Source organism: Aptenodytes forsteri, unplaced genomic scaffold (genome assembly GCF_000699145.1).
Source record: "Aptenodytes forsteri isolate BGI_AS27 unplaced genomic scaffold, ASM69914v1 Scaffold27, whole genome shotgun sequence".
In the NCBI taxonomy this organism is placed as follows: Eukaryota; Metazoa; Chordata; class Aves; order Sphenisciformes; family Spheniscidae; genus Aptenodytes; species Aptenodytes forsteri.
The window spans coordinates 1,495,764-1,508,769 of record NW_008794407.1 but is presented as its reverse complement, the minus strand read 5'-3'; the positions used below and the strand labels follow the sequence as shown (position 1 = coordinate 1,508,769).

Below are 13,006 nucleotides of genomic sequence, written 5' to 3'. Positions count from 1 at the left end.
CAGGCTGCCCAGGGAAGTGGGGGAGTCCCCATCCCTGGAGGTATTTAAAAGACATGTAGATGCGGTGCTTAGGGACATGGTTTAGTGGGCATGGTGGTGTTGGGTTGACGGTTGGACTCGATGATCTTAGAGGTCTTTTCCAACCTTAATGATTCTATGATTCTATGAAGTGCAAAGAACCCAAGGGGAGGTCTACCAGAAGAGACTGTAAAAAAGATTCATTCTTCACAATAATGCTTTACTTGCTTCTCTACTTACACCTACAGCTGGCTATTTTCCATAATTACAAATGGAGGCTCTCAGGTGCTAGGCTTCTTAATGCCTCTGCATTCCCCTGTCCCACTGTGCAGGTCCACCATGCCTTACATCCTAAAAGTTAACAACTCCAAGAAACAGTTTGACAGAGAAGCTCAAATAAAGGGAGCCTGAGGGGAAAAGCATCTCTATCTCTATCAGTGATCTGGGACCAATTACAGCCACTCGTCACAGCCTTCCTGAGGATTATGAAACCTGTCTGCATTGCTGCCAACATCCTCCTGCTTGGAAGCACCGTATTCCCGCTTGCCACAGTGTTGAGATCACCCAGGACTTGCTTTTGGTTGGAATCTGGTCACTGCAGCCAAGGTTTTCTTCCTGCTGGGCAGGCTACCCTCAAATATGCTTCAACCGATCTGTCCCTTAGCCAAGCCATGAGCTGATCTGCTATGAGCCTCACCTGCTTTCTCAGTTTTATTTCTGCCTTACGCCACCTCCAAAACTCTTGCTCAGAACATATGCCAGATTTCAGGGGGCAGGGCAGACACACAGACGACTACCATTATACAATGCAATACACCCAACTGGACACACCATATAAAAAGAGACATCTTGATAGTGACGCAAGCGAAGTAGTTCTGACAAAGAGCAAGCAAGGTGAATTTAGCTAATTGGAACAGCATTTGTCCTGTCAGGACATGATACAGATGGCAAGCCAGTGAGAGACATTTGGCTGGGCACCGTTAGTGTTATTGCCATTAATTTCTTGGACTGACAAGGAAGAGAAAAAAATATTCTATAAAATACTCAAAGGAAGTTATAGAACATCAACATTTAATACTAGGTTTGGACCAGCAGCTCTATCTCAAGCCTTCTGAACTATAGTCCCTGTTGTTGTTATTTTCTTTGATTCCAACATTTGCTAGGATTGTCTCCTAAACTTCCAGCTTATTCTCCAGGCTTGGAGAGCTTTCAGCTGTCTATATGCATCCTGCACTCTCTGTCAACCTATCTAAAAATATGAGCACCATGAGATAAGTTCCTGCACTATGTTCAGTTGAAGCCCATATAGCAGAGACAGAGGTAACAAAGAAGCACATGAAACTAGCAGCAGAAGCAAAGATGAAAATGCTCCATTTCTGAGCTTACAGCAATTGTCACCGACTGAATCCACCTGCCACAGCACAGTTTCAGGCCACAACTCCTTCCTAAAATTCAGCTTTGGCACAGCGTCCAATACAGTATTTGGATACTCTTAATTGCAGGTCAAGGAAATTATTTACACTGGTATGAAGGGACAGGAGGACACCTCTCAGAGTTCAGTACCATTGTGATTCCTGTTTCCCATGAAGCATGTGCTTAGCTAAACTTTGCCTAGATTAAGACATTGCTTTTCTAGATATCATAATCTGCAGCTGGGAATAAGGATCAAGTATGCCACTGAATGAGGTTTTTGAAAAAACGTTCAGCAGTTCTGCAGAAACTCAAGGGTTACTCAAGCTTTGAAAATGTTCATTTATATACTATATACTGATCACAGTCTGACACACTGTTTCAAGCATACACTTGAGTATGAGTGTGTAATGGTCCAGCAGAACACATGTAACGTCTATTTCACCAAAATGAAACAAACACTCTATTATTTTTTTTTTCTCTATCTATTTAGAAAAGAGATGAAAATAATTTTTTTTTCCTTACATGCACATTTGAACAGGAAAATCAGAGTGAACTTTTAAATCCTTTGGTCAGCTACCACCATACCATTGAGACCTAAAAGGAAGGAGTCCTCGCTAGTTTTATCTTGACTCATGTTTAATTCTCAGAAGCATATATTACATGGCTTATGGGGAAAAAGCGTTAGAGCACATAGCTTATTTTTTTCCTGCTTGGGGATTTTTGTTGCTTTTTTTGTTGCTTCTTAAACATGTATCATTCGTCCAGGATTTTAAATGTACACAGAACATGCACAGCACTACAGTTCTGACATATAATTATTCTTAAGGTCATTAGCATAGAATTCCCTACCCTTTCCTCATCTGAACACATTTACCGTTCTCAGAATGACTGTTTCTACACAGCTTTCAAAACCGAATTTTTAAAAAGTTTGTCTAAAAGCCCTAACATTTTTTTCTTCCACTCAGTAAGTGCAGTAGCTACAACTTCCTGCTTTCTTCTGCTTTGTTTCCTTTGTCTACTACTAAGAGAAGAGCTAAGTGACAAATGTCAGCAACAATTCTTCAGTTATTGATACTGCCGGCATTTGTGTTGAGATTTTGTCTTGTACAGTTCTATAAATGTTGATGCCTTGGGGACAGAGGAAAAACAATCCTTTGTCTTAGCTCTGCATGCTCAAAGTTTCAACTGCCACAATCCAATTATTTCCTTAGAGTGAAAAGTATGGCCAATACCCTATTATGTTTCCAACACAAAAAATTCAACACAGTGAGATTTTCAATTTGAGTACTGTCAGATACATGGGCAAGTTTAACACAAACTGTTTTCCTCTTGTAGTAAAGTGAAGCAGCGAGCGTGTCCTTTTCTGATAGAGTCACCAAACAATTCAGAGTGGAAGTGACCTCTGGAGGCCATCTGTTCCAATCTCCTCCTCAAAGAAGGACTAACTTCAAAGTTTTTCAGGGGCTTGTTCAACTGAGTTTTAAAAATTCCCAAGGGCAGAGATTCCACTACCACTCTGGGCTACCTGCTCTACTCAGTGCTTTCTCACTCTTGCTGTAACACTTTCTCCTTATACCCATTCAGAATTTTCCTTGCTGCAACTTTTTCCTCTGGTCCTATTGCCGTGTTCCTCTGAGTTTGGCTCCATCCTCTGCATAACTCCCCTTTGAGTAGCTGCAAACAGCAATTAGACAATTAGAATTCTCTGGTTTTGAATCTGTAGCATGGTCTGAGTGTTCAGTCACAGCTTCAAAATGCATCAAGCAGAATACAACTGGCAAATAAATGAGTAAAATGCAATATTTATTTCTGATCTCTGAATATCTCTGATCTCTGTTCTGCCTACCTCACCCATCAGTTACGCATACCCTATTAATTTCTGTCCTTTTGTCCCTGAAAGCCCTACAGATTTCTCTCTCTACTCCATTCCCCACAGTGCATGTTACACCTTAAAGCTGCACTACATTGAATTAATCCCAGCAAAGCCCAAGCCCCATGTATTAGTTCTTTCCTGCCTCACCTCAACTACTACCTATCTACACATCTAATTTAAACGTGATGTCAGTTATCCTGTACTTCATGAAGTTCCTTAATACTGATTCAACTACATGAAGGGTCCAAAGGCATCATTCAAGGGATTATCTTGTATCACCCTGGCACTCCCAAGGAACTCAGAGAATGCACCACACTAACACACTGAGTAAGCTTACAGTGATCAGCTCCCATTTGGCTTCAGAGCAAACATCATCATGTGGAAGTTTACTATCTCATTCTCTGAACAAAAGCAGCACATTTGAGTCTCAAATTGAAAGAAGATTAAGTGTAAGCAGGAGATAAATAAATTCAAAGCAACTTCATTTGGGTATAAGAGAATTTGATGACTGGCAGCTCCTTCAAAGTGTGCGAGCAATTTTAATTATTTCCTGTTAAGCCTGACAGAACCCTTTCCACTTGGGCAGGCTTCACTCCCCCATCATCACACACACCACAACACATGATGATCACGTTCTTTGGAGACAAAAAGAACAAGAAACCCCTTACTTTTGACTTGTTGTTCAGGTGCTTTGATGTGTGTCACCATCCCTGGCATGTTTACGCTGTTTCTGTGCAGGTATTTCAGGAAGACGTCAGCATTCCTCCGAGCCAGTGTGCAAGCCTAAAGAGTCAGCTATATTACTTTCTTTGAAGATGCACACTTACACATCCAGAAAGATATGAAGAACCTTCCTCATCCCCCTTTTGTGTGTTTCCCACCCTCCCCAATTTTAAAAAGCGTTGATTGTTAAATCCTTCTACAAGTAAACCAACCCAAGCACTAAAATAGTTTTCCCAACAAATAACAGTTAATCCTTACTTATCCGGCAGAAAAAACCCCAAACAAAATGCTATTACTTTTTATCTGAAGATCCTGGAAAGCAATTACCTACTCTAGAGCTTTCAGCATGACTCAGAGCTCACAGAGAAGTTTGTTTTGTGTATGTGCCATGTGCCACTTGAAGTTACTTATTGCATAAACAGAGTGCACATGCTTATGTAATCACCTGGATATTCCACCACTACTTTAAACAAAAAGTAAACACTCAGCTGAAGTGAAACCAAAAGCGCTAAAATATTAAGACACGCCCTTAAAATATTAAGACAAGGCCTTGAGAGCTTTCAGTCCTCACCGCTGTATTGCCAACACTCAGCTCAGCTGCCGCCTTCATCTTAATGTACACCAAGTACTACATATGGGCTGGCTGCCTTATTTTTAATAAGCAGAACACAAAATGCTACTTTAAAAGGTTAGATAAAGGTAGCATGGTTAGATCCAGTAACAGAGACACTAAGTCATTTCTCAAATTGTTTTAACACAAAGACTGGAAACTCACATGCCAGCTGCAGAAAGATCTATTTGACAGTATACTTAGAACTATGCTAATATGTTTTTGAATGTTCCCATCTGTGTGCTGAGAACAAAAAGGCTTTTAATAAAACTAAGTTTTATACTCTGACGTCTTTCAAGGTGATGCTAGAAAAAGCCTTTGGTTACAGGGCTAGTTACACTGCTTTGCAAGTATCCATTACACATTTATTCACTAAGATCAATAACCCTCTTCACTAGGACATTAGTTGGAATGAAAACTTTTCATTTATCCGCAGAGTATTTACACAAACCCAACTACTCCCAGATGCCTGTCTAGCAATTTCCTCCTTCCGTACTCTACTGTAGTCCAAGTACATCTGAGAGCACCTCTGATGCACAGGCAGCAATGGCACTATGCGACTGTCGCTTCTCTTCCAAAGCAGCAGCCTTTAAGCATTCTTTAGAATGACAGTTGCTCAAAGCAGTGATTCCCAATTCCTCTTCAGTCACAGTGGGAGACCTGACATCTATAAGTTCAACAGCAAATATATTTATAAAACTGGCTACAATTTTATGCGCTTGGCAGTATTCTCCTCATCACTGTCAGAAGCAGTTAACATGCCATTTCCCACATCTTTGCAGTTTGGGACATACCTGTAGCTTTTGAATGGGCACTGTTGCTTTCCACATGCCTTTCAGCACTGTAAGAGTGAGCGTTTGACGGCATGCTTTTCAAGACACAGACGACCACAAAAAAATAGCAAACCCTACCTTTAGAAATGCCTCCTTCTGTTCCAGGTGTTTGCTTATCATGGGAGTAACATGATCTGTTTCAGAGTTGGGACCCAGTTTGTCTGCTCCCCCACACCAGTCTTCTTCTCGCTTATATTCTTGCTCCAGGCTTTCCAGCACGCTGCACACCTATGAGGAAGAAGGAGTCCAACTCGAATGTGATTCAGTAAGACAAAAAATCCAAATTCAAGCCAAAAAAAATGGAAAACCAATCTAGCCTTTACATGTATCTTAGCTTCTGACATGTTTTGACTGGGACTTATGAGAAGGCAACAAACTTTGCCTGTAGGTTTGCAAGCATTGGCCTGCTTACGTGGATTGCTCAGAAGGCTATCCCTAAAGTTGCTCATCTTTCTCTGCCTCTGTGACTGCATAGTTCAGGATGGGCTTAAGACATGATTGCAGAGGAAGCAACCTTGCCAACCTTCCCCTAACTCTTCTGTGGACAAGTAGGATGAAGCTGATTTTTCTCCGACTCCCACACAAAAACCAGAATCGGCCATCTGAAGTACTTCCATTAAAACCTCTGTGTAACTTGTTTATGGTTTAAGCAAAACTTGAAACAAGCAGAAATCCAACTAAGCACTTGTACAGTGTGTTTCATCTTGAAAATGTTTTACAATACTTTTCTCAATTAAAAATAAGAATCTGTCGAATATTAAAGGGGAGAGTGATAGAAGAGGCAGATGAAGATTTGAGTCTTCGCCAATAACCACTGCACTTTGGTAGTGTACCTTCTTTGAAGTTTGCTAATTGAAGCAAGTATAGGCAGACCAATTACACTGTAGTCTCTTAGTAGTTAGTACAATTTGTCTGCTACTCATTTATCATAGAGTGGTTTGGGTTGGAAGGGACCTTTAAAGATCACCTAGTCCTACCCCCCTGCCATGGCCAGGAACATCTTTCACTAGATCAGGTTGCTCAAAGCCCCATCCAACCTGGCCTTGAATGTTTCCAGGGACGGGACATCCACAACTTCTCTGGGTGACCTGTTCCAGTGTCTCATCACCCTCACTGTAAAAAAAAATTCTTCCTTATATCTGATCTAAATCTACCCTCTTTCAGTTTAAAACCATTGCCCCTTGTCCTGCCACTACAGGCCTTGGTAAAAAGCCTTTGTCTTATGAGACCACTTCATATACTGAAAGGCTGCAACACACAGTTTCTCTTTCTAAGGCAGCTGGTAAGAGGATTTGCTTTTTGCATTTTTTGTATAACTGCAGTTGTTACCAAATTAGTAAATACAACCAAACCTAGTCAACCATTTTTTGAGGTAATGCTGTTTTATGCCGCACTGAAGAATTAACCAAGGCAGACACAGATCACGTAGCATTTCTATACCTGTTCAGAAGTTTTATAGAAGGCAACAGAGGCATTCACAAGCTTGAGACGGTCCTCCATCTTCAGCATCAATTGTTGCCAATGGGAAGCAACCTTCTCTGCACACTCCCGGATCATATCCATGTCATAGTGATTAGCCTGCAGCATTGCCTCTGCCTTCTGCTGAACCTGCAGGGCACTTTGATGCGTTTTCTGACAAGAGGTGAAAATTCAGGAGTTCAGTGGAACATTTCAGTTCATTTTCTTGAAGACCTCAAAGGCTCACATTTCCACTGTGTCAATGACAGTTCTATACACATGCACAAACACCCATTAATAAAAATAACTGTCTAATATTAGTCACTGGAGGACTTCACTTATGCAAATACAAAGAAAATAAATCCTGTAGAGACTTATTAAATCAACAATGACTAGCAGTTTACAAGCAACAGCCAATGCATAGCATTAAGCCACACATGGCATATCTATGTTGCAGTACACTTTGTTAGAATTATGAATTTCAGGTTGATTTTCTTTCCCTTCATGGTGAGGAAAAAAAAAAGATGGAAAGGATGTATCTTATTTTGGCTTGATTACTATTACTGTCCTCACAGTTTTACCACAGTCTTTTGCAGATTAGTAGTGAGCAAATGAAGGTGCAGGTGTGCAGGACAACACAAAAGACAACTCCATCCATTGTAAGCAAATTTTTAACTCTAGTTCTCTGTGTAAACATACACTTGCCTAAAATCTGGAACCTCTAACTATAATAAATATTATTACATCCAAGTACAGAATGATCCAGAAAACTCAGAATTTAAGCTTCCTAACCACCTTTCCTTAAATTGACAAACATCTGGAGTTCTCATAATTTTTATACTTAAGAGTTACCAAAGCTCTCAAAATGAGGGTACATATAGTGCAAACTGTAAAAAAAAAAAAAAAAACCCACATAAAAAAAACAGAAAGGGGGAAACCTAAAACTCCAGAGAATGGCAGACAAACATGAAGAGAGTTACTGCACAACAGACTACTACTGAGAACAGTTTTCCCAAACAATCATAACTTTGGTTAATCTTTCAACAACAGTAAAGTTCTTAAAAAGAATTGTGCTATATATAATCAATATCACCCTAAGTCCCTCAATCACTCATAATTTAATAATACCACATTCCAGTCAATCTTAAGATTTCTGCCTATTTTTTGCAGAGATATGACCAATCTGATAAATTTAGTTTGAAATCATGGCAGGAGGATGGACATACCACCAGACACAAATTTCAGTGACACCTACTGTCAAACAAAAATGGCAACATTAAAGGATCATTCGAGAATACACAAAACTGATGTTTGCTGTTCCATTTATTCTTAACTTTAACAATTAGCATTATATTATTGTATTCTATCAAAGGGAAACACCATTTTTGGTAAAATTGCTGTGAACAGACTTGTTAGATTTATTATCTTTTTTTAATTCCTCTCCAGTCAAAAAAATGGCTATCACTTCACAAAGTCCTGTAATACAGGACTTCTTGGCTATGGTCACTGAAATGGTACTTTTACCTCTATTGCGTGTTGAAACTGCTCATGTTCCCTCTGTAACTGTTCTGCCTCCTGCAAAGAGCTAGCAGTGATAAGCCCAGCATTTAACATTGACTCCCCATTTCGGATCCAGCCCAAAACCTGTAGCAAAAGAGAAGACCATGAAATACACAATTCCACTGCCAACCAGCAAGAAAAGCATCATTGCTAGGGACAAAAACATTTAGGGTCACGTGTAGTACTGGAATTGATGACTAAATAATTCATTAACTATATATTTACAGTGAATTATATATTCAATAAACACAGCGAATGACATTCACTATAATTTCACTTAGCTGACAACTCCTATCTTTCAGTCGACTACTACAGACTTGTGGTTTCAGTTTATACTCTGAACAAGGTTGTGTTTCTGAATACCATTTCTGTCACCTGGAAAACAGGAACAAGTTACAAGCAATATTTGCCTAAGAACCAGTGTCAGTAATGTAAATTGAGGACATGCAGCTTAGTAAAAAGTAAGCAAATAATTTTCAATATTAATGTTGAGAAAAATGTGACCACTGAGTGTCTTCTAATTGCTTAAAGATTTTTTGTTTTCCAGATGTGCCTTCTTTGACATGTCCACTGAAAGCAGAAGAATCCCTGGGTGGGGAGAAGTCTCAGGAGGCCACCTAGTGCATTCCTTATCAACAGCAGGAACATGCAACCTTAAGGCCCCTCCTAAAAGATCTGTGCCTTGTTCATTACTCAAGACTCCAATAATGGACATCCCACACTCTCACCAGACATTTTATCACCATAAGACGTCTTTCTAACATCTGACACTCACATCTCTCTCGCTTTAATTTCAGGTAATTTTCTTTTTCCTGCCCACGACAGACAAAAGAAAACCCCAAACATTTTCTCCCTCTTAGCATCAGCTTTGTTTTTCCATCTCCTCTCTCCCTCAAGAACATTACTCGATTCCCTCGTCTAGGCTCCTTTTCTCATGTTGACCCCCGTCTCTTCAACCTCTCCTATGTGAAGTTAGCCGCCTAATTTTTCTCACTGCTCTTTTATGAGCTCTCTCCAGTTGATAACCATCACTTCAATCAAAATCTTTCAAATAGTGAGTAAAGCTGGGCATAATTCAGGTTATTCACTGTCATCTGCACCACTTTTCTATGGAACTGCTCCAGCCAGTAATTACCCCTGTGCTGTATTTGTTCAGCTGATTATTCCTGCCAGTACATCATGATCTGTATTTGTCACTAATAAAATTCATGTCCTTCTTGCAGCGCAATTCTCCCATACATCAAGATCATTCTTAACTGTAATCCAGTGTCTTCTGATGAACTTAAATCCCCTTTCCATCTTCTTTTGCCTTTATCTTCAAATTTAAAAGCGTAATCTCTAACATGTAGATTTGCTGACTGAAAACATGAACTAGCATCCAAATACAAACAGACCTCTACAGTTTTTTTTTTTAATTTTAAAATCTGTTTTCCAATCAAGTCAGTCTCTTAATAACTTTTGTTACTGAATATGGTTTTCCAGCAAGTTATCATTTACGGTAATGTAGTCTCATATGACATTCTCATAGTAAGCCAGGGCCAGATAGACTGAACTAAACTATTTTAAAGCTTTAATAGAAGGAAGATCTATGTCACCTGCTTTTTCACCTCTACCCAGAAGACCTGTTACCTTGTCAGGAAGAAACGGGATTTATCAAGGGGAAGCTATACTTAACTAATCTATGTTAGCCTTTTCTCCTTTCCTCGCCACTATTCAGGTTTAATAATCTACTTGGTTCAATATTTTGAATCTCATCCAATCTCCAGAAGTTTGGAGAAGATAAGCACTAATGTCTATGACATTATTTCAGGCAGTTTTCTAGGTATTCTAGGGTGAATTCATTTGGGCCCAGTTGATTGGGAAATAACCAGTTTAAGCATAACTTCTCTAACCTTTTCCTACAAACTGATTTTAGACCTTTAACCACTGGTAATAATTATATTAACTACCAAATCACAGTTAGCTCTTAACACTTATTAAGTACCAAATCACAGTGCTTGACACTAAATACTCTCATCTAGTGAGCCGCATATGACGACTGAAAACACAGGCGGAAACCAGGCAAAGGACCTATTAAAACACAAATCCTTAAAAACAAAGGCACATGTGGTCTACGTCCAAAATATAGTATAACATGTCTTTAACAGCTTGAAGCAACTGAGGTCTAGACATCTTGACACAACATCCATTCCCTCAAATCTGCATCACAATCTCACCTTTTATCTTATGTTTATCCAGACCTCAACACTGTTGTGTTGGTAATGCAGTTTTTCCCACTTCTGCCTGCACAATGAATTTCTAATAAGTTTTTTTTCCCCTGATAGCGTGTATTTGAATTCTTCTATACAAAACCTGCAAGTCTCTGGAAAAGAGTAAGTCTGCAGCGTAGATGTGGGACATGACAGCAGCTCCCAGGCATATACCTGGGTGCACATTCTGCTCCTCTGGGGAGAAAGCGCTGGGTCAGGCGGAGCCTTGCAGGGGGGAGACGGCTCTGGCCTTGGAACAACCGCTCCTGCTGCAAGGAGACCCTTCCAGATCACAGTGTGGGGCAGGCAAAAGGGACCATGAAAGGAGCTGGGAGTCTCTAGGTTGTTAAGACACCTGGGGCTTGTTAATACTCAAGGGAGCAAACCAAGGTAAGCCTCAGGAGCAAGAAAAAGGGAAACTTCGGAGGGAACCAGATGGGTCCAACAGACTGTAGACAGAAACTATGCTTGGAGGAAAGGATTCGACTGTAAGAACACAGAGGGCAGAATATTTTTTTAAATCCCTTTTTTATTTCTATTTTGTCTTACGAAAGCAGTTCTAAGCTCCCTCTCTACCTTACAAAACAATTCTTCCAGGTATAGTGTAATGAAATGCACCTTCTTAGGGTTAAAATACATTTAGCCTTCTCCAGAGAATTTATAATGAAGAAGAATGCTTAAGCAGCACCAATTCAAAGCTCTTCTTGACTTGGCATCCCATCATACACAGCAAAGACAGCTAGCACAGAACTTGCCATTTCAAACACACTGATTTGCCCTCCTGTTTGTTGCAGGTTAGGGTGCAAGTGCAGAAGCTGGTGGAACTCACAGGAGGAAAATTGCCAGCAGCACTTTCCCTGTCCCTCTGCTCTGACTCAAGGGGAAAACCTAAGTGCTAGTAAATAGCGAGCCTGTTCTTTTTCCAGGGCTGTTGCCTTTCAGTGTTTGTTGGCATGTTCCCATCACCTCACTGTTTGGGTGGACTACACACCCCATCTTTCCCCCCCCAGCTTTCAGCAGGCTAGAAAAGCATCAGCAGAGCATCAGCAAAACTGTGGAAATGAAACAGTCTGGGACACTTGAAAGGGTCAAGCAGGTAGTTCTATAGATAAATGCTTGATTTAAGATTAGTTTCTTGGACCGATTTTTCACTCTAACTAAACATGATCACGAGACACACCTGCTTCAGCATGCTGTCCTAGCTACATTTTCATATCCATATGGCACTAAACAGAGTGCCAGGATACTCTTCCGGAGTCGTATTTTGGGACAATCAGAGCTCAAGCACTGGACTGTGTTTGAACCAAGCTAAAAGATCTGCATGTGAGAACACAAGGCTGCTCAAGGTACTCTTGAGGGTAACAAGCTTGTACTTGGTACAAGTATCTGTACACTGTTGTACAGATGCGAATATATAGGTATATACCCAAGAACATACACCATGATCAGAGCAGCAGACAATATTGCACTGAAAAGGCTTAATGAGCATAGTAAAACCAATGCATTTTGGAGCTTGGTAGAGATTTTGACCCAGGCAGATGCTGCATGTGAAGTAAAGCAAAGCATTCATTCTACAAAGTGAGTACGTGGGATCGATTGCAGCAATAAGTAATCCAGCAGCTATATTTTAGGTGAGGAAAAAAAAGTTTGTCTGGCAAACATGCAAGTGGAGTTCTGGATGAGGCGGATATTCTCTGAACTATTTCTCTGCCTCTTCCTACTCATATGTCCCTGCCCTGTATAAAATGGTCACATTTTCCTTTCCATGTTGTTTTTCCCGACATACAGCTGTCCCTTCTTATTTCAGTCAGCATCCTCTTTCCCCTATCTGCTGAGGTCTTCCTACACTGCAGTCTTCTATCTGGTTTTGCCCTTTCTGCACCTATTACATGTCAAGTTGACAAGCAAATTCTTTGCAGGTTTTCTTTAAACTTCTGTTTGTTTTCTGGCCCTTCTGCTTCCTCCTTGGTCCTGAGGCTTGAAGTACAGAACTTTAATGCCACAAAGCAGAACTGGTACAGTACTTAAAGGAGAAGCAACACTGGATGTTTTCATCTGCTTTCTGTGCTTATTTGGTAAGAATTCACTAAACTCAAAGTTTCACTACCTAGTACTGAAAAGACTCCTTGCAAGTATTTGACTAAAAAACTAAGCCAGGAGGACAGTTTGCTGGTCTCCATAACAGATTCTAAGAGATAAACCCTATGGAAAAATTCCTGCAGTGTTCCAGTCTAACCTTTTCACATGACTACAAGCTATTATATATATA

At 40.3% G+C, this 13,006-nt stretch overlaps 1 protein-coding gene across 1 annotated transcript in view; it reads right to left on the bottom strand.

Annotated features, from left to right (window-relative positions):
* Nucleotides 1-13,006, bottom strand: part of TRIO (trio Rho guanine nucleotide exchange factor) — a 186,127-nt gene that overhangs the window by 103,808 nt on the left and 69,313 nt on the right. Inside the window, 4 exon segments of the mRNA XM_019474271.1 lie at nt 3,973-4,087; nt 5,549-5,698; nt 6,911-7,102; nt 8,453-8,572. Coding sequence (XP_019329816.1) covers nt 3,973-4,087; nt 5,549-5,698; nt 6,911-7,102; nt 8,453-8,572 — 577 coding nt within the window.